General features: G+C 36.9%; 7 protein-coding genes across 10 annotated transcripts in view; 2 read left to right on the top strand and 5 right to left on the bottom strand.

The window, feature by feature from the left end:
* The window catches only part of LOC104782125 (phenylalanine ammonia-lyase 1-like), a 4,735-nt gene extending 2,300 nt beyond the window's left edge, over window positions 1-2,435 (top strand). Inside the window, exon 2 of the mRNA XM_010506959.2 lies at window positions 486-2,435. Coding sequence (XP_010505261.1) covers window positions 486-2,237 — 1,752 coding nt within the window. The 3' untranslated portion in view covers window positions 2,238-2,435. The remainder of the gene's footprint in view (window positions 1-485) is intronic.
* On the top strand, window positions 3,199-5,087 carry LOC104782124. Its single transcript, XM_010506958.1, has one exon. The coding sequence runs from the start codon at window positions 3,268-3,270 to the stop codon at window positions 4,642-4,644; it is 1,377 nt and encodes a 458-aa protein (XP_010505260.1). The 5' UTR covers window positions 3,199-3,267; the 3' UTR covers window positions 4,645-5,087.
* On the bottom strand, window positions 5,525-7,058 carry LOC104782123 (auxin-induced protein 15A-like). The gene has a single exon (XM_010506957.2). It carries the CDS (start codon window positions 6,141-6,143, stop codon window positions 5,769-5,771), a length of 375 nt encoding a protein of 124 aa, XP_010505259.1. The 5' UTR covers window positions 6,144-7,058; the 3' UTR covers window positions 5,525-5,768.
* Window positions 8,761-11,988, bottom strand: LOC104782120. 4 transcript variants are annotated; one of them, XM_010506955.2, is made up of 10 exons: window positions 11,741-11,988; window positions 10,838-10,886; window positions 10,564-10,753; window positions 10,417-10,469; window positions 10,235-10,325; window positions 9,856-10,150; window positions 9,679-9,760; window positions 9,365-9,595; window positions 9,185-9,241; window positions 8,761-9,101 (listed from the first exon to the last, which is right to left on the bottom strand). In XM_010506955.2, exons 2-10 carry the CDS (start codon window positions 10,883-10,885, stop codon window positions 8,934-8,936), a joined length of 1,215 nt encoding a protein of 404 aa, XP_010505257.1. In that variant the 5' UTR covers window position 10,886; window positions 11,741-11,988; the 3' UTR covers window positions 8,761-8,933. The 4 variants fall into 4 exon arrangements, with proteins under 4 accessions (XP_010505257.1, XP_019100469.1, XP_010505255.1 ...); XM_019244924.1 differs by lacking the exon at window positions 11,741-11,988 and having other exon boundaries at window positions 9,679-9,755; window positions 9,856-9,916; window positions 9,996-10,150; window positions 10,838-11,734; XM_010506953.2 differs by lacking the exon at window positions 11,741-11,988 and adding an exon at window positions 11,001-11,734.
* LOC104782122 (translin-like) lies at window positions 12,109-14,398 on the bottom strand. The gene is made up of 7 exons (XM_010506956.2): window positions 13,989-14,398; window positions 13,726-13,822; window positions 13,527-13,642; window positions 12,894-12,938; window positions 12,749-12,774; window positions 12,508-12,643; window positions 12,109-12,404 (listed from the first exon to the last, which is right to left on the bottom strand). Exons 1-7 carry the CDS (start codon window positions 14,386-14,388, stop codon window positions 12,292-12,294), a joined length of 933 nt encoding a protein of 310 aa, XP_010505258.1. The 5' UTR covers window positions 14,389-14,398; the 3' UTR covers window positions 12,109-12,291.
* On the bottom strand, window positions 16,272-18,426 carry LOC104782119. The gene is made up of 5 exons (XM_019244354.1): window positions 18,143-18,426; window positions 17,796-18,029; window positions 17,283-17,684; window positions 16,936-17,145; window positions 16,272-16,805 (listed from the first exon to the last, which is right to left on the bottom strand). The coding sequence occupies exons 1-5, from the start codon at window positions 18,408-18,410 to the stop codon at window positions 16,462-16,464; spliced, it is 1,458 nt and encodes a 485-aa protein (XP_019099899.1). The 5' UTR covers window positions 18,411-18,426; the 3' UTR covers window positions 16,272-16,461.
* The window catches only part of LOC104784234 (putative white-brown complex homolog protein 30), a 7,849-nt gene continuing 6,936 nt past the window's right edge, over window positions 19,328-20,240 (bottom strand). Inside the window, exons 14-15 of the mRNA XM_019244216.1 lie at window positions 19,593-19,726; window positions 19,328-19,507 (exon numbers count right to left, since the gene is read on the bottom strand). Of these exons, the coding sequence (XP_019099761.1) occupies window positions 19,351-19,507; window positions 19,593-19,726 (291 nt within the window). The 3' untranslated portion in view covers window positions 19,328-19,350. The remainder of the gene's footprint in view (window positions 19,508-19,592; window positions 19,727-20,240) is intronic.

Below are 20,240 nucleotides of genomic sequence, written 5' to 3'. Positions count from 1 at the left end.
CAATTTTTTTTTTTTTTTTTTTGTCTCTAATTAGAATTATTTGGTAAATGGTAATATACTATACAGTATATGCTTAGGCAGATACGTGGCAGTTACTAGTTGATTGCAGTACGTATATATATTAAAAGAAAATTAATAAATGTTAGTAATTAGATTGTTTTGATATATACTCCTTACTTTTTCTAGATTTTTCTCTTCTTTCTAATCTAGATTTGATTTTTACATTTTTAATAATTTAACTTTAGAACGAATTTTGAAAATAATTAAAATCACGGGATTAATGCGGATAATTTGACTCCCTTAAGGTTATGTCAATTATTATGACGTTGCATGGGAAATATACGGATCGAATCGGGTCAAATATCCGGGTCGGGTCTACTAAATGGTTTATTTTGTTCGGTAGTAATTAAGAGTTTTTAATTAAATTAAATTAAATTAAATTAACTAATCAACACACACAATTCGAATGTTTCTGTGTTCGTTACAGATTCCTGAACGCCGGAATATTCGGAAGCACGAAAGAAACGAGCCACACATTGCCACACTCCGCCACAAGAGCTGCCATGCTTGTACGGATCAACACACTCCTCCAAGGCTTTTCCGGTATCCGATTCGAGATCCTCGAAGCAATCACCAGTTTCCTCAACAGCAACATCACTCCATCTCTCCCGCTCCGCGGTACGATCACCGCCTCAGGGGACCTCGTCCCTCTCTCCTACATCGCCGGAATTTTAACCGGACGTCCCAATTCCAAAGCCACCGGTCCAAACGGTGAAGCTTTGACAGCTGAAGAAGCCTTCAAATTAGCCGGAATCAGTTCTGGATTCTTTGACTTGCAGCCTAAGGAAGGTCTTGCGCTTGTTAATGGCACGGCGGTTGGATCTGGAATGGCGTCGATGGTGCTGTTCGAGACGAACGTTCTCTCTGTTTTGGCTGAGATTTTATCCGCGGTGTTCGCGGAGGTGATGAGTGGTAAGCCTGAGTTCACTGATCATCTCACTCACAGGCTTAAGCATCATCCTGGTCAGATCGAAGCAGCGGCGATCATGGAACATATACTCGACGGAAGCTCGTATATGAAATTAGCTCAGAAGCTTCACGAGATGGATCCGTTACAGAAACCTAAACAAGATCGTTACGCTCTTCGTACATCTCCTCAATGGTTAGGTCCTCAAATCGAAGTGATCCGTTACGCGACGAAATCGATCGAGCGTGAGATCAACTCCGTCAACGATAACCCGTTGATCGATGTATCGAGGAACAAGGCGATCCACGGTGGTAACTTCCAGGGAACACCGATCGGTGTTTCGATGGACAACACGAGGTTGGCTATTGCTGCGATTGGTAAACTCATGTTTGCTCAGTTCTCTGAGCTTGTGAATGACTTCTACAACAATGGTTTACCTTCGAATCTAACCGCTTCGAGGAATCCTAGTTTGGATTATGGATTCAAAGGAGCTGAGATCGCTATGGCTTCTTACTGTTCAGAGCTTCAGTACTTGGCTAATCCTGTGACTAGCCATGTTCAATCAGCAGAGCAACATAACCAAGACGTGAACTCTCTTGGATTAATCTCCTCTCGCAAGACTTCTGAAGCTGTTGATATTCTCAAGCTTATGTCAACGACGTTCCTCGTTGCGATATGCCAAGCTGTTGATTTGAGACATTTGGAGGAGAATCTAAAACAGACTGTGAAGAACACTGTCTCTCAAGTGGCTAAGAAAGTTCTTACAACTGGAGTCAACGGTGAGCTTCATCCTTCTCGTTTCTGCGAGAAAGATTTACTCAAAGTCGTGGACCGTGAACAAGTCTACACTTACGCTGACGATCCTTGTAGCGCGACGTACCCGTTGATCCAGAAGCTAAGACAGGTTATAGTTGATCATGCTTTGATCAATGGTGAGAGTGAGAAGAACGCAGTGACTTCAATCTTCCATAAGATTGGAGCTTTCGAGGAGGAACTCAAGGCGGTGCTACCGAAAGAAGTGGAGGCGGCGAGAGCGGCTTACGATAACGGAACATCGGCTATCCCGAACAGGATCAAGGAATGTAGGTCGTATCCTTTGTATAGATTTGTGAGGGAAGAGATTGGAACAGAGCTTTTGACAGGTGAGAAAGTGACGTCTCCCGGAGAAGAGTTCGACAAGGTTTTCACGGCTATTTGTGAAGGCAAAATCATTGATCCGATGATGGAATGTCTCAACGAGTGGAATGGAGCTCCCATTGCCGTATGTTAATTAAGAGTAAACTCCTCTGTTTTTTTACTTTACTGAAAAGTTTTTTTTTTCTTTTTTTTTATAAAAATGTCTGAATAATTTTACCAAATGATTGTCTGTGAAGTGGATTTATGTTTGTCTAAATTAAAACTTGTGCTGTAAAACTCATTGTAAGTTCTCATCAAATGAAGAAACAATTTTTCTGTTACAAAGTGTGAATCATACTTCTTCTTTTTTTCTTTCTCAAATTCCACATTATATTGAAGTCTCCATAACAAAACACCACAAATTTATTAGGAGATTTTTTTTTATTTTTTAAACTATAAAGGGAAAAAATCGATTTTAGTTGAACAATAAAATGTTTACCAACTATAATGGAATCATCTAAACTTAACCAGTCTAACTCTAATGTAAATTGTAATCTTCTAAAAAGTATTGATTAATCACACGTTTTACGGTTATTAAATTTTCTTATATAGAACTTTGAAACTAAAATAAAACTATTCTTATAAGAGAAACCATAAATAAAACCAAAAATCATAACACTTTAATGTTTTTTTTTGTCTATCTTTTGTTTGGTTAGCACTAACACTGATGCATCATGTTAAAATGTAACATTTAGGATTTTTGTTTTGTAAACTTTTTTCCTATGTATTTTTTTTGGTTTTCAAAGCCGGAAACTTAGTTTTAAGTATGTTTGACAATTGACAAACAGATAAAATGCACATTCAAATTACGAATTTGAATGACCATCACACAGATAACTCTTTTTTTGTTTATATTATCTGAAAGACTAAAATCACCAAAAAAAAAATAACACAATGTCATTTGCACTCTACCCGGAAGGGCGGAACTACATATAGTGTGAAATTGCCCAACCAGAAAAAGATGAATGAAGAATTAAGGCCCAATTAGAAGCCCATTAGGGTCAATACAAACAATACAGAGCTCCAATACGTTTATAGACAAAACATGAGTTAATCTCTCTTCTTCTTCTCTCTCTCTCTCGATCTACCCCAAAGTAGCGGGAGCGAATAGTGAAACACCAACAATGACCGATCAACACCACCACCACAACAACCACGCGCGGCTGAACCGCCTCCGTACAACAACCCAGCTCCTCCGTCAAACCACAGCTTCCTTCTCAACCCACCCACTCACTTTCATCTTCCTCACTTTCCTCCTCTTCTCCTTCCACTCTCTCGTCGATCATTGCTCTCTTCTTTTAACCTCTTTCGTCGACACTGACCCTTCCCTTCGCTCCCTCCTCTCTCGCCTCCCTCTCAACTCTCACTCCCACGCTCCTACGCGCTTTCAAAATCACCGACGTGCTCCTTTTCTTCAGCTCACGCGCCTTGGTACCCTCGACGACGACTTCTTCTCCACAGACGAGCACGATCCTCATCGCCGATCTCTTCAAGGTTCTTTTTTTCCTTCGCCCATCAACGCTACGACTGTGATTCTCTCCGGATTTGAGAGCATTTCTGGCTTTTCTCGCCCTATCGCCGATAATGGTCTTCTCCTCCCTCAGATCATCCGCTCCGGCGTCGTTTTACGGCAGCTTGAGAAGGAAGATGATGATAAAGAAACAGAATTGGATGACTCTGAGAAGAAAGGTGAAGACTTTGAGAGTTTTGTGGATCTGAAGATGTTGTTCAAAGGATTGGAGCTAGGTCGTCATGATGCTGCGGCTCTCTTCTTCCTTGTGAGCTTTTTATCCGCTGCGTATGGATGGGTGATTCTAGGGTTTACCACTGTTTACTCATTGGTGCTTGCGATTATATTCGTTACTGTAATCAACGATTTGCTCGGTAGGTTTCCTTCGTTTCTTGGGGTTGTTTGGACTGGTTCAAGATTGGGGTTTAGGAGAGTTACAGGATTCGTTTTGATGAGATGGGCAGTGAGGGATGCTTTGACACAGCTTCTTGGTTTATGGTATTTTGGAGAGGTTGAAGATCAGTACTCGTTTTTTAAGCTCTTTGTGAGGTTAAAGCTGATGCCTTTCACAGTTATGCCCCCATGGATCAGAGGTTTCGAGAAGGAGATTTCTGGTTTCTTGTTCGCTTGGTTTCTACTTGATACGCTTGTTGGTTTGATATTAGCTGTTGATGCTTTTGTTGCTATTGTGGATTCAAGAAGGAGGGGCAGGGAGATAGTGAAGGAAGGTCTCTATTTGATTTCTCTCCTGTTGCATCAGGCCGTGCAGCTTAAGTGTCTCGAAGCTATTGTTTGTGGGTCTTTCTTCAGATGGTTTCTGGTTCGAATCCTAGGGAAAACCTTTGCTTCTGTGCTCCAATCTGCGTTGGAAGTTTACTTCATGGCGGCTTGGTTAGTGTTCTACTTAGCAGCTAGGTGTAAAGATGCGCACGCAGACGGTAGGAGGTTTGGGAGAAGAGAAATGGAGAACTTGATTGATGGGCTGAGATGATAATGAATTGTGGATCTGTAGGATAAATCTTTCGGGTTGTCAAAGGAGAAAACCTTGGCTTCGATGTTCAATGCGAGTGGCTAACTCTCTGCGCCAGAAGCTATGTCATGACTGAGGTTCCTTTGGTTTTAGAATTGATGTTGATTGATAAGATTGCCAACAATTCAATGTATGTACGCACTTAGGATTACTTGTGAGCTATGAAAGAGGAAGAATGATACAACTACTGTGTATACGCATTTGCAAGATTTTCCTTTGTATATATCTTGCTGCAGTTGTTGATATCAATACCATGAGGTGATCAAGTTTTTTTTTCTTTTTCATTTTGGGAATGATAATAGTAGATCAAGCTTAAATGTACTTTGGCCATTTTGACCTTCTTTATGTGGATACAACATTTTTATGCATTCTTTCGATTGACGCAATGGGGAACTGGTTTCTGACATACATATTTAATCATTTAGCTTCCTATGAAAGACCTAACTCTTGGTCATAATTCTTTTTGACTGATTCTTTCAAGAACTCCTCCGTTGCTTTTTACTTTTGCGTTCTTGTAGTGAGGATATAACAGCAGGCAAGGGTATTCCCAATTTAGAGGTTGTTCCTATTAATCGGTGACTGCATTTCAGTTTGTTCTATATTTTGAAATGTATTGCAGAACTGACATCTGGTTTCAGAAACATTGCTTTCAAGACGGCTTGGCCTTTGTCTTGAGATGTGTGAGAAAGTAAAGCTGTTATATGCTCTCTCCCTCTGCCCTCACTAAGAAAAATGGGAAGGTAAAGCTGTTTGTTGTTTCAGTTTAGTTGAAAACAACGGAGCTCTGGCATGTTTCTTGAGTAATTCTTCATGTTTTAGTGTTTCTTATTCAGAAACGAGCTCTGTCTTTTGTGGCTTATGTATTTCTTTGGAGCTGGAGAAGTGTGACGCAGAACTTCAATCGTATTTTATTGCTTTCCTTGTAGCTAATAATTCATTCCCCACTGAATTTAAAGACACATTTAATACAAAAAGTCTTACATTATTAGTGTACCCTGATAGCTTAGCATTAAACAATATTCTTTTTGTAAACGTGGAGCCGGAGAAATCAATGACTGTCTTGAGTTCCCTGTACAAGAACCTTCCTAGATACATATGCAGTTATTCTGATGCTGGGGAGCACCAGCGCAACGGACAACATTGAGGAAGGTACTCTCATTGCATGGAATCCATAGTCTGGAGTCAGCACTGAAACCGTAAGCATCCTCTGCTTGATCCAGCAATGCTCGGAAGAGTGGGTGTTTAAGCAAGGTGATCTTTATCACAAACCTCCTGTACTCCTCACCCACATATACAACCAAGTGTCCCTTAGGGACATCTTTTGGTGTCACCTCAGCTTCCTTCTTGAATGCCCAGCAAATTCTCTCGTAGCATGCCTCGCAAGACGTACAAGGTATTATGACTTTGCTTGTCATCTTTTTCAGTTTCTTTTCACAGGACTTAATGAACTTGCTCTTCATTTTAGTAGGAGGAGAAGATTAATATCTAGTATAAGATAGATTGATAGATAGAATGTTTTGATGAAATAATATGTTTTTTGATGAATAGTACAAGGTGAAGGACAAGTCTATATATATATGCCGAAGTAGAAATATCAGAGGTCCCCATTAAATGTTGGGACATGACAGTTAGCCAAGGGGGGTGAGATGGGCAACTTTTAAATGATACAGTACTTTATTCAACCGTGCGGTTCTGTTACTTGTGTTGATAGAGTTGCATTGCTGAAACTGTACGAACATATACTCTATGGTTAGATGTGATTAAAAAAATTGCCTAGTTCACATTGGTGTCAGAGTTCTTGAAGTTTCACGGGGAATTAAGACCCCACAAGACAAGATGAACAGAGATAGAGAGGAGATAAGATCTGAAGGAACAGGGTCCAGGGATGGGTCTAAATCTTATTGGAGATAGTGTGATCTTGGTTAATGATTCATGCATGGGCACTTTCAGTTTGATCTGCAGAAATGCTCAGCCTCCAGATCTCTTGACTTTTCCTAGAGTTATGTTGGTTCTAAACGCTCAGGTGACTTCTTGAACTATCTACACATGGACTAATGTAGAAACCTACAATGAGGTTAGCTAATGATCAGCATTAGCAATATAATTAGGTAGCCTAGCTTTCACATGTGAGCTTTTAACTTTTTACCAATCAAAAGCGCATAGATAGTGCAGTTAAAGTACGCGGGGAAGAATGTGGTTCACAAAGTTGAGATAGGGATGGTGAAAGGCTTGTTGTCTCTAGGAGGGGTACATAGATGGAGAAGTGTCAATGTTGGAGGGTCCATTATAGAAGAGAAACGAGTATCATTGATTAGGATTCATCCCCCTAAGGATTCACAAAAAATGTTCCCTTCAATTGAGTAAGAGATCCTCATTCTTACACCATTTCTCTTCTAAAAATGTCTCTCTCAGATNTGAATGCCCAGCAAATTCTCTCGTAGCATGCCTCGCAAGACGTACAAGGTATTATGACTTTGCTTGTCATCTTTTTCAGTTTCTTTTCACAGGACTTAATGAACTTGCTCTTCATTTTAGTAGGAGGAGAAGATTAATATCTAGTATAAGATAGATTGATAGATAGAATGTTTTGATGAAATAATATGTTTTTTGATGAATAGTACAAGGTGAAGGACAAGTCTATATATATATGCCGAAGTAGAAATATCAGAGGTCCCCATTAAATGTTGGGACATGACAGTTAGCCAAGGGGGGTGAGATGGGCAACTTTTAAATGATACAGTACTTTATTCAACCGTGCGGTTCTGTTACTTGTGTTGATAGAGTTGCATTGCTGAAACTGTACGAACATATACTCTATGGTTAGATGTGATTAAAAAAATTGCCTAGTTCACATTGGTGTCAGAGTTCTTGAAGTTTCACGGGGAATTAAGACCCCACAAGACAAGATGAACAGAGATAGAGAGGAGATAAGATCTGAAGGAACAGGGTCCAGGGATGGGTCTAAATCTTATTGGAGATAGTGTGATCTTGGTTAATGATTCATGCATGGGCACTTTCAGTTTGATCTGCAGAAATGCTCAGCCTCCAGATCTCTTGACTTTTCCTAGAGTTATGTTGGTTCTAAACGCTCAGGTGACTTCTTGAACTATCTACACATGGACTAATGTAGAAACCTACAATGAGGTTAGCTAATGATCAGCATTAGCAATATAATTAGGTAGCCTAGCTTTCACATGTGAGCTTTTAACTTTTTACCAATCAAAAGCGCATAGATAGTGCAGTTAAAGTACGCGGGGAAGAATGTGGTTCACAAAGTTGAGATAGGGATGGTGAAAGGCTTGTTGTCTCTAGGAGGGGTACATAGATGGAGAAGTGTCAATGTTGGAGGGTCCATTATAGAAGAGAAACGAGTATCATTGATTAGGATTCATCCCCCTAAGGATTCACAAAAAATGTTCCCTTCAATTGAGTAAGAGATCCTCATTCTTACACCATTTCTCTTCTAAAAATGTCTCTCTCAGATATATCTATCTGTTATGTTTGTGTTGTGTGTGTGTTTTGAAGTTGGTTTTGGTCTGTCAAGTAATTTAACAACGACTGCCACTCTGAACTAAGCTGGCTTCTTCTGACTTTAGAATTTATTGCGTGCATGTGCAACTCTTATGATGTTATCTCTATACTTCTCTTTCTTCTCCCTTTTTCATGGAATATAGAAAAATATATATTTTTAATCATCATCTTATCTTGGCCATTGAACATGTCGAAATTGACCTCTCAGACTCGGACATTTGTTTCATATGTGTACTTTTGATGTTTAATTATTAGCATCCTAAACCTTTTACTAGTATTACATAACGTTACTTGATATCTAATTTGATGTCAATATACATACACTCAACTTTTAAAGGTTAATCAATTACATCAAGTGTTAAAGCTAATCACACAAATCTTTTACTTGTTTCCCCATCTGCTCTTTACTAGATGAAAAGCTACATATAACAGTTACATATAGACACTGCAAGAAACAGGTGTGTGTGAGACAATGTATTTTCAGACAAAACTAGTGGATTCTGTTGCTGCTGTTTGTTGTTTATTCACATTGGAGGATGGAGAATATAAAGGAAGTCCGCAAAAGCTTTGATGCTGCAGTAACAGAAACTTCACATGGAAGAACTTAGATGTTGCAGATAATACTGATGATATCCTAAAGAGAACTATTACTTTTCAAGACAGATAAAAATCGAGTTTAGTTTAGTATCTTTACAGCTTCTCTAGACTCTTTCTCTATATCAACTCCTCTTCTTCTTCTTCTTTGAAGTGCTTTGGCTTCTTGAGGAATCATAAACGAAACACGATGATTTGGAGAACGGATATGGATGGCGTGATGCAAGTTCCCTTACACGATGTAGAATATCCTTCGGCATAGGGCGAGCCAATGACTTTCGTCTTTCTTCAGCCTGTATATTTCAAAGTTGTGTTACAGAGGATTTCTCATAATATGATTTCTTTTTTTTGACAAAAGGAAGAAAAAAAGGCAAACCTCTCCATCATTATGCTTGTCGTTATAACTTGCTTTCAGTAGATTACGCCATTTGTCCTGCATATGTTCAAGGTGAAGGTTTGTGACAGAAAACAAAGAAAAAGGTTCAAGCAGAAGAAGAACTGAGACACCAAGCACTACTAAATGATGAGTTTGATATTAAGGTGAAGGGTGAATTACTCTGATATCGACGGGTGTGCGGTGGGTTGCAGAATGAAAGAAGTTGTTTTTTATATCGGTCCATTTGCCAACACCAAAGTGAGAAATACCATCAACCAACGTCATAACTTCATCAACAGTCCACATTCTCTGATGCTTTCGCCTGTCACTTCTGGTTCTGGATGTCTTTGTTACAGAGATGTCATCCTCACTTTCAGATGAAGTTAGGTGATCATCACGAAATGTATTCTCCTGCAATATCAAATAGGATTTGGTTTACATAAATTAGAACAAAAAATGGGAAAACTCTGTAGTCTTAAACGAGTAAGACAAACCGTTGAAGTATGCATGCATTTCTTCATAGCATCTTTCCGGGGTCTAAAGTCATAAGACATTCTTTGACCAGAAGAATCTAATCTGCAACATTAAGAATGAGAGAGCTTCACTAGGAAATCTGATGTGTGTGATTATATATATTAAGAGTAATACTTTAATCACTGAACTATTATTACCTTCTATAAGCGGTGTTGGGCAAATTCTTCTTCCGATTCCTGCCTCGTTTAACCCAAGAGCCTATAAAAGTGGATAGTGGTTTCTTGTCATCTTCTGACTCATTTGAATCCAAACTATCTTTAAGTTTTTCGCTGGATACATTCTGGTGTTCAGCATGTGGAACAGTTTCTTTTGACCACTCTGAGAGTCCGGTGCTTCCACTTATTCCAGGAGAATAAGATTCTGAAGGGAAGTTCATAAGACCATAGGGGCCACCATCCAATAATTCAGATACTTTCTTCTTGTCTTGAGTTTCTACAAGTAAGTTATAGTTTGGATTGTAAACCATATATTGTTTAGAGATGTACTAGGATGATGGAATCACGTACATAAACTTACCTAGAAGGATATGGTTACTAGTAGAAGAAAGATCATGTGATGCGTAGATACCTTCCACTTCTTCAACTTCATCAAGAAAGCCATCAAGAATCTAGGAGATGATAAGAAACTTCATGTCAAGAATGGCCAAGAAAAGAAACCATGTGATAGAGACTAGAGAACGTAAAAGAGAGAACACATACTTCGAACTTTAAACCAGCTTCCACATCTTGAGTGGTACAAGAGTATAGTCCACCTTATAAACAAAGTGAAAAAGAACTCTAGCATTAACGATACTCTCCGATTTACAAAATGTTACAAAGCATTCAACAAAATTGACTCAATATTACCATAATCTGGGAGAAAGCTAAAGTCAAATCCATGAGAGAATTCATCCATGGTGGAGCTTAAGCCCATAGTCTCCATACCGAGACCTAAGAAACTGTCTACCGCGGTATTGTCATGTGTAGGTTCCATTAGAAAACGCTTCATGTCACTCATTTTATTATACTCGTTTGAGTGGCAAACATTATCATCAACCTATCAAGAAAAGAACAAAAAAAATATTAAGTAAATCATAACGAAAATTCATCCTAATGTACAACCTAAACAACGAAGTCTCACACTGTCACACTTGAATCCAGCAGCAGGAAAGCCGGGGGTCCTGTCCATCCTAAAAGTCCACATTGATTCAAGTCAAGTCCACTACTACAAATTAAAAGGTACGTCAAAATAATTGAACAGAACCAGACAACAATGTTGCCCATGAAACCCAATCTTGACTTACATGCTAGATTCACAATAAAAACCTGGACCTCATTTCTCAATTGAAAAGAAAAAAAGAAAAAAAAAAAATCACTCAGGCATGTGTTCCCACTTCCCATTCATTCATCATACATTCATACAAGTTAACAAATCTACAACATTGAACATGGCATCTTAAACCAAAACAAAAAGAAAACAATACTTTGCCACAGTAATCTAAAAAACAAAACATTAAATAAATAAATAGTAATAAATCTACTTGAGAGAGAAGAGCAAAGGACAGACATTCTAAAGGTAATATACAGGTTATAAAAGAAAACAAAATATATATATGTCGGATGATCTCAGAAGTCAGAAGAAGATAGATAGTTCCATAAAATAAAACCCAAAAAGAAAAATCAAAACTTTCAGAGCTACAGAGAAGCGTATACTATACTATTGTTTTTACACAAATCACCAATCAAATGCAAATACGACGTAGTATAAAGTGGGCCAGAGAGTTACAGCTGTTACATTACACCACAAAAATAAAATTAAAAACCTAGCTGCTTGCTTCGCTTATCTTCCTTAAACGAACACACTTGGAGTTTTGAACAATCCGAGATTAAAAAAAAAAAAATCGTACGAGATTTATACATACACATTAGATCTATTTAAAACCAGAAAAAAAAAAAATCTAAACTTTAAAGAAACATATCCATAGTAGATATGGGATAAAGACAATGTCAGAGAAACATAAACAAAGCTCTAAAAAAAAAGTACCAAACAGAGACTTCGAGAGGAGAAGAAGAAGAAGAAGAAGAGACGGAACACAACACACTGACTGACGGAGGAGGTTAATGGCGACGACTGTTGTTGTTTGGACTTAAAAAGATGATTTCTTTATTCTTTTTGTTTTTTGTGATTTGTTTTTCTTGCCGGATTCCAAAAGCAGATTTATTTTTAGTTTTGATATCCAAAACAAATGACGTAAGAGGCACCACCGTCTAATGTTTAATATAACGTGCGTTTCAAGTCCGCAACGATGACAGATGTTATTCATCAACACCTACTGTTATATTGAACAAAGGGTCCTCTCTGCAGCTGACTCGGATAACGGCAAAAGTTGCTATTCTTTTCACGCCGTTTAGTGACTCGACTCTATAACGTTCATTCTAAACGAATAAAACATGGGCTTCTGGTTTGTTACTCAAAGGCCCACACAATTCAGAAGTTAAAGGTAAGTGACAAAACATTAAAAACAACACGTGTCGTTTTCAGGGAACTACAACACTTCTTGCCGTTTTCATGCTGGAGCTAAAACATAAGCCTTATTAAGATTGGCCTTGGGTTCCTTGGACGCCAGGAAGATCTCCACCGGATATTAAACCTCGGATCTTGACATCATAGTAAACTTCTTCCACTCTTCTTAGGTCATATTTCATACCTGTCAGTCACAGTTCAATCATACGATCAAAATGTTTTATGTTATATAATCTAACACTCACCTAATGCAAATGGAACAAGTCAGAGAGGTTTATATGACTTACTGTCGAATTTCTTGCGCAGAAAATCGTTCCTGAGATTCAGCATACGGAAGGCTGCGTGAAGATCCGTCAAGAAATTCATCACTTTTCTCGGGCAGTCGTAGTCTCCTGCTGTCACTCGATTAACCACGTACCTAGGCTGCTCAAAACATTGCAGCATACCCGAAAAAATGATTTACTATCGAGTGGGATGCTAAGGGGATAAGATGGACAGTAAGAACTAGGGATGAAAAAATAATCATACCAAGTCGTTTGACATGAAACAGATTCCTGCAAAGTGTTCAGAAAAGCTGAAGATCAGAATATATAAGTAATGTTGTGATTCATAAGAAAATGGTCAGGGTCTTATTTGATCTATAGAATTAGAAAGTTCTTTCTCAGAATCATACCAGTCAGATAATCTTCAGTCTCCAGTCCAAACTCCAAACTGTTCACTGAAATACAATGAAGTGGAATTAGAAGAAACATTCTGCTTAGTTTCATCAAAAGACAAAAAGGTATTTTGGCAAAATTAGAATTCCAGATTTGAAACATAACAACACTTGAGAAAATGTCTACTCTACACGAAAGTAGTGTTAAATCAACCTTGGCATCATCATCCATCCTAAGAGAGAATAACTGAGTTTGTGGAAAACAGCAATACATCACTCAATTGAGGTGAAAGATCAAGCCTTAGGATAAAATGCAGGATTAAACAAAGCCTTAGGATAAAATCAATAACAATGAGTAAGACCAAGGTAGACAAATCAACAAACTGATAAAGAATCATAGGAGAGTCAATTAAACTGCGAAAAGAAGGAGAGACTAGTGGCAAACTGAAATTGATTACTGAGAAGACTAGACTGGTTCATTCAATTTTTCAAGTGAGACAGGTCAGGCAAAAAATTCAAAGTTTATGTACTTTTTCCAAAGTTTGTGAGAGAACCAGCAAGAATCAGGTTCTGTTCTTAGTACAACCACTAGGCCATGGTAAATATTGAAAGCAAGAAAAAAAAGAGTGAAATTGAGATCCAGAGACATACACCCAAGTTTTTCTTCAGCTTCCGTATGCACAAGAAGAGTACCATTTTCGAGCCAGTGCATAAAAGCAAGCTGGGAGACCACTGCTTGTGTTTCACTTCTCCAGTCTCCATGGTACCTAAATTACAAAACCTTTTTAATCACTAAACCATTGCATTGCAAATACAAAAAAAACTACTACATGCTGGCTATCAAATTTACCTATAGTACTGTCCAGGACACTCCCGAAGAATCTCAGCAAGCCGGCCGTAAAACTTCTTCAAATCATTGATCTTTTCCTTAGATTTCTCGATAACCTCTGCATCCATCCACAAAAATAAGCATTCCCGTAAGTAAAAACCAAATTTTTAAAGAACGAGTACACAAGTTCTTCACTTTTAGTTGCTTCTCTTGAAAGAGAAGCTAAACCCAGGAAGGCCATTTCAAACATTTAGCTAAGAATTGTGTAAAGGCTAATGATTTACCCGGAATAGGTCGAGACTGATGAACGAGAAGGAGATTAGCTTGGATTAGCCTCGTAGCGGACTCAATCTCCATAACCACAGCACGAATCTGCTCCCTCAAAGCTGCAGATTCTTCCAACTGAACACGGAAGCTCTCGAACTGTTTCTCAAGCAACTGAGAAGCAGGTGGAGGAGGTACCTGATCATCTCCTCCCGCCATAGGAATGTAGAAAGAAGAAGAAGAAGAAGAAGAAGAGCAGAAAGGGGAAACTACGATTCGATGCCGGAGAGGATTGGAACGCCGAGGAGCAGCGTCGCCGGAGAAGAGAGGAAGGAAATGGAGAATCGAAGAAGAAAAGGGGTTAGGGTTTATCAAACGAGACGCAGCAGTCAAGTGAACGTTTCGAAACGCTGAATTCATCACTGTTGTATTATTCTCTCTCTTTCCAACACTACTCTTTATCTTATGAACCGAAACGAAATTTATACCGGATCGAATTTAATCAAACCGGATCGAATTTAAAATAAACCGATCTGGACGGTCCCACTCCTCCTTGTCCACGCGCAAGAAAAAAAATTCCTGTTAAATTGACTTAATTCTAAGCGATTTTGACAAAAATAATCCAAAAAAAATTATGTGAAAATTATATTTAACTAACTAATCTCTCTAATCATCAATCTCTCATATACCTTTCATTTATATAATACAAAACTTAGTTTTCAAAGTATATCAACAATATTTTGACACATGTGAAAACAATTCTATTTTAAAATTATAGGAAAAATTTTAAAAATAATCTCTCCCTCCGTTTCAAAATATAGAATGTTTTAGGTAAAACACACATATTAATAAATAACTAGTTTAAAAAATTTAATCAATTATAAACAAGACTATATAATATAAAATAGAAAATTTAATCTAAAAGTTACATAAAAACTTGAAAACATCTTATATTGTGAAACAAAAATATTCCTCTAAACATCTTATAATATGAAACAGATGGAGTATTTATGATAAAAAAAATTGCAATAAACATTTTTAAAACTTATATAAAAATGAAAAGTAATGTTAAAATTATAGGAAATAGTATTTCATTAGCTCTTTCTGTCTAGCTAACACATCGATCAATATATCTTCCAAACTCCCGTTCTTCATGTACTCGTAAACGAGGAAGCGGCACTCAGGTCTCGACACATGTCCTAATAACGGGAGAACATTCCGGTGCCGGATTTGGCCGACGGTGTTGATCTCTGATTTAATTTGCTTCATTTTTTTTTGATATAATTTTATGAAAAATTAAAAAGTATTTAAGATAAAAAGATTATAATTAATATTTTTGAAAAAGTATATAAAAATAAAAATTAATATTAAATTACTATTCTAATAGAAAAATAGTCTATTAAGTTAATAATTTTAATAGGAAAATATGTGCAACTAATAAGGAAAATATGTGCAACTAATAAAAAAACATATGCAATTTAATTGAAATTATTATTTATTGTAAACGTGTAAAAAAGAAATTTATATTACAAAGTGATTAAAGTATACAAAGTTTTATGTGTTAAAATTAGTAATTAACATTATATAAGAAAAATAAGGAAATCAAAATAAGAAATTAATATAATTTTCTTATGCTTCTCAATTGGTGAATTATTTTATAGCATATTGAATATTATTTTATATGGATGATGAGTTTAAATTAATATGTATTTAATTGAAGGTTTAAATTAAGTATGAGAAGATGACCAGGGATGTGTTTCTTAAACATTCATATTAGGTTTAAATCAAGGAAGAACTAGTAAAACTCATAATGACCAGGGAAGTGTTTTTTCATAAACTATTTGCTTGCCGTTTTTATTTTACAAAAAAAAAAGCACTGGAGTATTAGTGCTGAGCTAAACGAAAGTCGAAGACAAAAAGAGTATATATAGAGCGGACTGGCCTTGGATTTCTTTGTCTCCAGCGGACTTGAAACCTCTGTAGTAAAAATTCTTTGACTCTTCTTACGTCATGTTTCATACTTGACACATGTCAACTCAAAAAAAGATTTATGTCAACAACATCTCACATTTAACTATATACACCAATGAAAATAAGATTTTAGACATCTCTAACCCATCTTTGTTTCCATCTCCAAAATAGAGTTTGAAGTCAATTTTATTTCAATCCATTTTTATTTATATCTTCAAAATAGAAATTTATATTTTTTCTCTATATTTGGAGACTTACATTTCTGTTTTACACTAAAATTTGAAGATCTCTATTTTTAACTCTAAAATGGAGTAGAGTTGGAACTCATCTCCAACTCTTTTGCATTATAGCTATATTATCTTCTAATAATAATAGTTGCATGTGTCCACACAAGAAAGTAATCTTATTCGAGTAAGTAAAGAAAGAATGAAAGGGAGGGATACAGATAGAAGAAACATCAAACCAGAATGTTTTTCATACAAAAATAAGCAAATAGCATATAAAAGTGAGAATGCTTTTACATCAAACCATAATGACTACCTCTTCTTCAGGATCAGTGTCAGTTTCCCAGCTAGTACAAGAAGAATTGTCAGTATTGTCAACAATTTGACGGTCGATAGGCTTTTCTCCATTTAAAAATCTTGTACAGTCAGATATTGAGGCTGAACTATGAAATGGTATTTCTGATTCACCCTCATCATTAGGTTGTACCAAGAGAACGTTGGTACCTCTCCATTTCAAAGCCCAAAGAATCCTCATGGACTCCTCATCAGTAGTGAGTCTTTTTGAGATTATCATCACATTGAATCGCTGACGAGAAGAATTTACTGTGTACATAATGTTCCATAACGCTATTTTAGGTGAACCTAAAGAAAATAAATCAGCAGAGATCTATGTTAAGGAGGTCACACATACATACGTATAAGTAAGTATTAGAAAAAAAAAGAAGTGTAAAGAGGAGGTTTTAAGTAAAACGAATATATATACAGTACTCACGTTTGGGAATGAACATGATCCTTAGGAGATCCATCGATTTTTCATCTAATCCCAAGGGGATCTCCTTCTCACTATAAGCATTGACTTCCAACGTACCATAATAGCCCATATTCTCAAGAGCTAATTTAAAGTTGTGATAAATACAATTAGGCGCGATATCTTTAGGGATCGGGTAATCGTCGACGTCCCAGTATATGTGTGAGTAAGCACCTTCACAAAACAGACAAGTGCATCATGTAAAAACAATTTAACTACTATTACAGATCAATGTAACTACTACATCTCGATAAGATGAAATCTTAAACAAATAAAGTCTTTAAAAAAAAAATCAAGAAGAGAGAGCTTACTGGAGAAATCTTCCTCGCTCTTGGTTTTGACGGCGAAATTTTCCTTACTACTTTTCTTCCGCATCCGCTTAGTTTGACTGGGGGCGACTCTAAAGAAGCCAACAACCTCACCTATGTCAAATAGGTATCCTGGCCATTCTGAGGGTTCTGGTGTGAGTGTGAGCAGCTCAGGCTGTACTAAGAAAGAATTATAAGATCTGGAATTTAAACATGTAAGACTAAAGATGAAGTCAGCAATTCTTGGCATGCCATTTCTCCTCAAGTAGTTGTCTCCTTGGATCTTGATGTTGTTGGAGATGACGACCACATTTGATGGACCAGCATATCCCCCAGGTGTGTCTATTTCCCATAAAAAAATGTCATGTAACATCCTATCATATCTCAGATTTTTATCCCCTGGAACTGTATAACATATTTATGCTACATTAGTAAATATAACAGAGACAAAAAAAAAAAGAAATACAATACGTCTAATATAATAGATATTAAAAAAAAAAAAAAAAAAGAAATTACCTTTGGGAAGGAAGTAGATGTCAGACTTGCGATACTCATCCAGTAATTCATTCGAGAAGGTTATCTTCTCGTCAGCATAAACCCATATTGATATGTAAGCAAAATAACCTTTTCCCTCAAGTGCTGATTTGATACTCTGAAAGATGGATTCAGGATCAAGATGATTAGGGAGTGGTGAATCCTGGGCGTCCCAGAATACACCTGTCTTAGGCGCATCCACGTATGTGGTAGGCACTGCAAGAACGAGATATATATATATATATATATATATATTTTATAAAAAAAGGAATTGCATATACTATATTGACCATATTGGTTTTACTTTGACAGAGAGATAGAGATCTTACCAGAGAAATCTTGGTAAAAACTTGCAGTTTGGTTCACAACCGGCTTTACTCTAACTAAATTAGATATTGACTCTGGAGTACGAAAAAGCTGTTGAGATGCGGCCTCATCATGAGGCTGTACCAAGAGAACTTTTATACCTCTTGACTGCAAAGCACCAACAACCCTGGCAAACTCAGTGTCATTTGGGAGGTTTTTTGAGATCACCATCAAAAGTTTTGGGTTGTTCTTAGAATGGAACGTTGCGGTAAGAAGCATTAGATTTAACATTAAGTTAACCCTAATATATCTATCTCCTGGAAAAAAACATACATGTATGAGTATGATTACAGACATATATAAGTAAAAAAAAAAAAAGACAAAAGAGAGTATTAAGAGAGGTGGTTAGGGTAAATAGGAATTCACCTTCGGGTATATCGTAGATTCCCGCATCGTACAATTCATCACTTGAGCCAATACTCTTCTCACAATAAGCATTGATTTCCACCAGACAATCAGAATAATAACCCAATTTCTCAAGAGCTGAGTTGATGTTACAAGAAATCGAATCAAGATTGACATCTTCAGGGATTGGGCAATCCTCGACGTCCCAGAAGACGTATGATTTTACGTAACAAGGAGCTTCACAAAAAAAACCGAAACGAGGAAAAGATGGGATTAGAAGTAGAATTAGAGATACCATAAATCGAACTAGCCAGATCTGCTACTTAGGAAGAGCTAGAGAGCTTACTGGGGAGATCTTCCTCGTACTCTTCCTCGTAATCTTCCTCGCTCATGGTTTGGTTTCGACGGAGAAACGATCGCCAGAGAATTGTTTTCTTGTTTATTAGGTTAGCTAATTAATGTCTTTGCTTCTAAATCATTAATTACTTATCGTCGGTCGAACCAAACCGAACCGATAATTGAACAACATGTATAGTTTTGCTGATCGGTTATTTACCTAACATTCGAAGAGAAACCAAGAACCGAAAGATTCTTTGGGTTAAGTTAACTCTTTGGGTTCAAACCGGATCGGATCGATCGAGATTGAGATAAACCGAAGTAAAGTGTATACGGTAGAACTTGTAAATTCAGAAATTGGAAATTGTGAATTTCTAAAAGTCTACTTTGTGATACTCAAATATAATAATGTATCAAAAGTACAACTTTGTTACAAGATTTTGTATCTACAAAAAAATGTACGCTTCTCTTTTTTTTTTTTTTTTCAGATTTATTTTTTCTGGAATGTAACCATGCAGAAATAAGCTATGAATCGGCAAATTAGTCCCATGAGAATGAGAACAATGAGACATAATATCCAATCACTAAGATCATATCCGTTTTGTGACAATGAGCTGCATCGCGTCACCACCCATACTCCAGAGTACCTAAACCAAACAAAAATATCCAAAAATCAATTTTTTTGTTAACATATATTATGTGATAGAAGAAAAATATAAAAATTTTATCTACCTTTGAGCGTTTGAAAGCACAAAAGCTTCAAGAGTCCATTTGGGGTAGCAGAAGCTTCCGAGATACTTAAGAACCATGCTTTCTTTATCTTGATTCGCGATGAGAGTCATTACAACGGGTACTAACACCGACAACTGCAAGAACAATAACCACAAAATGTATCATATTGTTAGTCAAAGTTTTTGGTAGCTAATTATATATGGATTATGAGAAAGTGGATACAAACCAGTTGGGCTGCACTAGCACTATACAATATGGCAAATACATAAGCCATGCCCGTAACGCAGTAGACCAAGCAGACTAGAACAATGTAGTTGTCTTCGAAACTAGATCTCGGGTTATCGAAGAAGTAGAACATGGACAAGTACACTAAAGGTTTCAAAAATGTGTTCAAATGATCCATTGTGTCTTTAGCCATAAAATGTGCCAAACTGCTGATTCCAGCGGCACTTTCTCTCCAATATTGTATTTTATCTACAGAGAAAGATCTCAACGCTGAGATCTTACACAAAAGAGCTACAGAAAGAAAGACATAAAAAATAAAGATTAATTAGTTAACAGTCCAAAAGTTGCGGACTCTCATGAATATATAAGTCAATATTTTTGTACGTAAAAAAACTTACAGACGGCTATAATCGTATATGTGTA

The sequence above is a fragment of the Camelina sativa genome, chromosome 4, assembly GCF_000633955.1.
Source record: "Camelina sativa cultivar DH55 chromosome 4, Cs, whole genome shotgun sequence".
In the NCBI taxonomy this organism is placed as follows: domain Eukaryota; kingdom Viridiplantae; phylum Streptophyta; class Magnoliopsida; order Brassicales; family Brassicaceae; genus Camelina; species Camelina sativa.
This window is presented reverse-complemented; position numbering and strand designations above follow the sequence as displayed.

Coding starts and splice junctions, on each gene's coding strand:
- LOC104782122 (XM_010506956.2), bottom strand. CDS start 14,388: ATGAATTCAGCGTTTCGAAACGTTCACTTGACTGCTGCGTCTCGTTTG. Junction 13,643..13,725: donor TGTCCTGGACAGTACTATAG/GTAAATTTGATA, acceptor TTTGTAATTTAG/GTACCATGGAGACTGGAGAA. Junction 12,775..12,893: donor GACTGAAGATTATCTGACTG/GTATGATTCTGA, acceptor AACACTTTGCAG/GAATCTGTTTCATGTCAAAC.
- LOC104782123 (XM_010506957.2), bottom strand. CDS start 6,143: ATGAAGAGCAAGTTCATTAAGTCCTGTGAAAAGAAACTGAAAAAGATG.
- LOC104782120 (XM_010506950.2), bottom strand. CDS start 10,900: ATGTGGACTTTTAGGATGGACAGGACCCCCGGCTTTCCTGCTGCTGGA. Junction 10,326..10,416: donor AAGCTGGTTTAAAGTTCGAA/GTATGTGTTCTC, acceptor ATCATCTCCTAG/ATTCTTGATGGCTTTCTTGA. Junction 9,102..9,184: donor ACAAGCATAATGATGGAGAG/GTTTGCCTTTTT, acceptor TGAAATATACAG/GCTGAAGAAAGACGAAAGTC.
- LOC104782119 (XM_019244354.1), bottom strand. CDS start 18,410: ATGTTAAATCTAATGCTTCTTACCGCAACGTTCCATTCTAAGAACAAC. Junction 17,685..17,795: donor CATCTACTTCCTTCCCAAAG/GTAATTTCTTTT, acceptor TATGTTATACAG/TTCCAGGGGATAAAAATCTG. Junction 16,806..16,935: donor GATCATGTTCATTCCCAAAC/GTGAGTACTGTA, acceptor TATTTTCTTTAG/GTTCACCTAAAATAGCGTTA.
- LOC104782124 (XM_010506958.1), top strand. CDS start 3,268: ATGACCGATCAACACCACCACCACAACAACCACGCGCGGCTGAACCGC.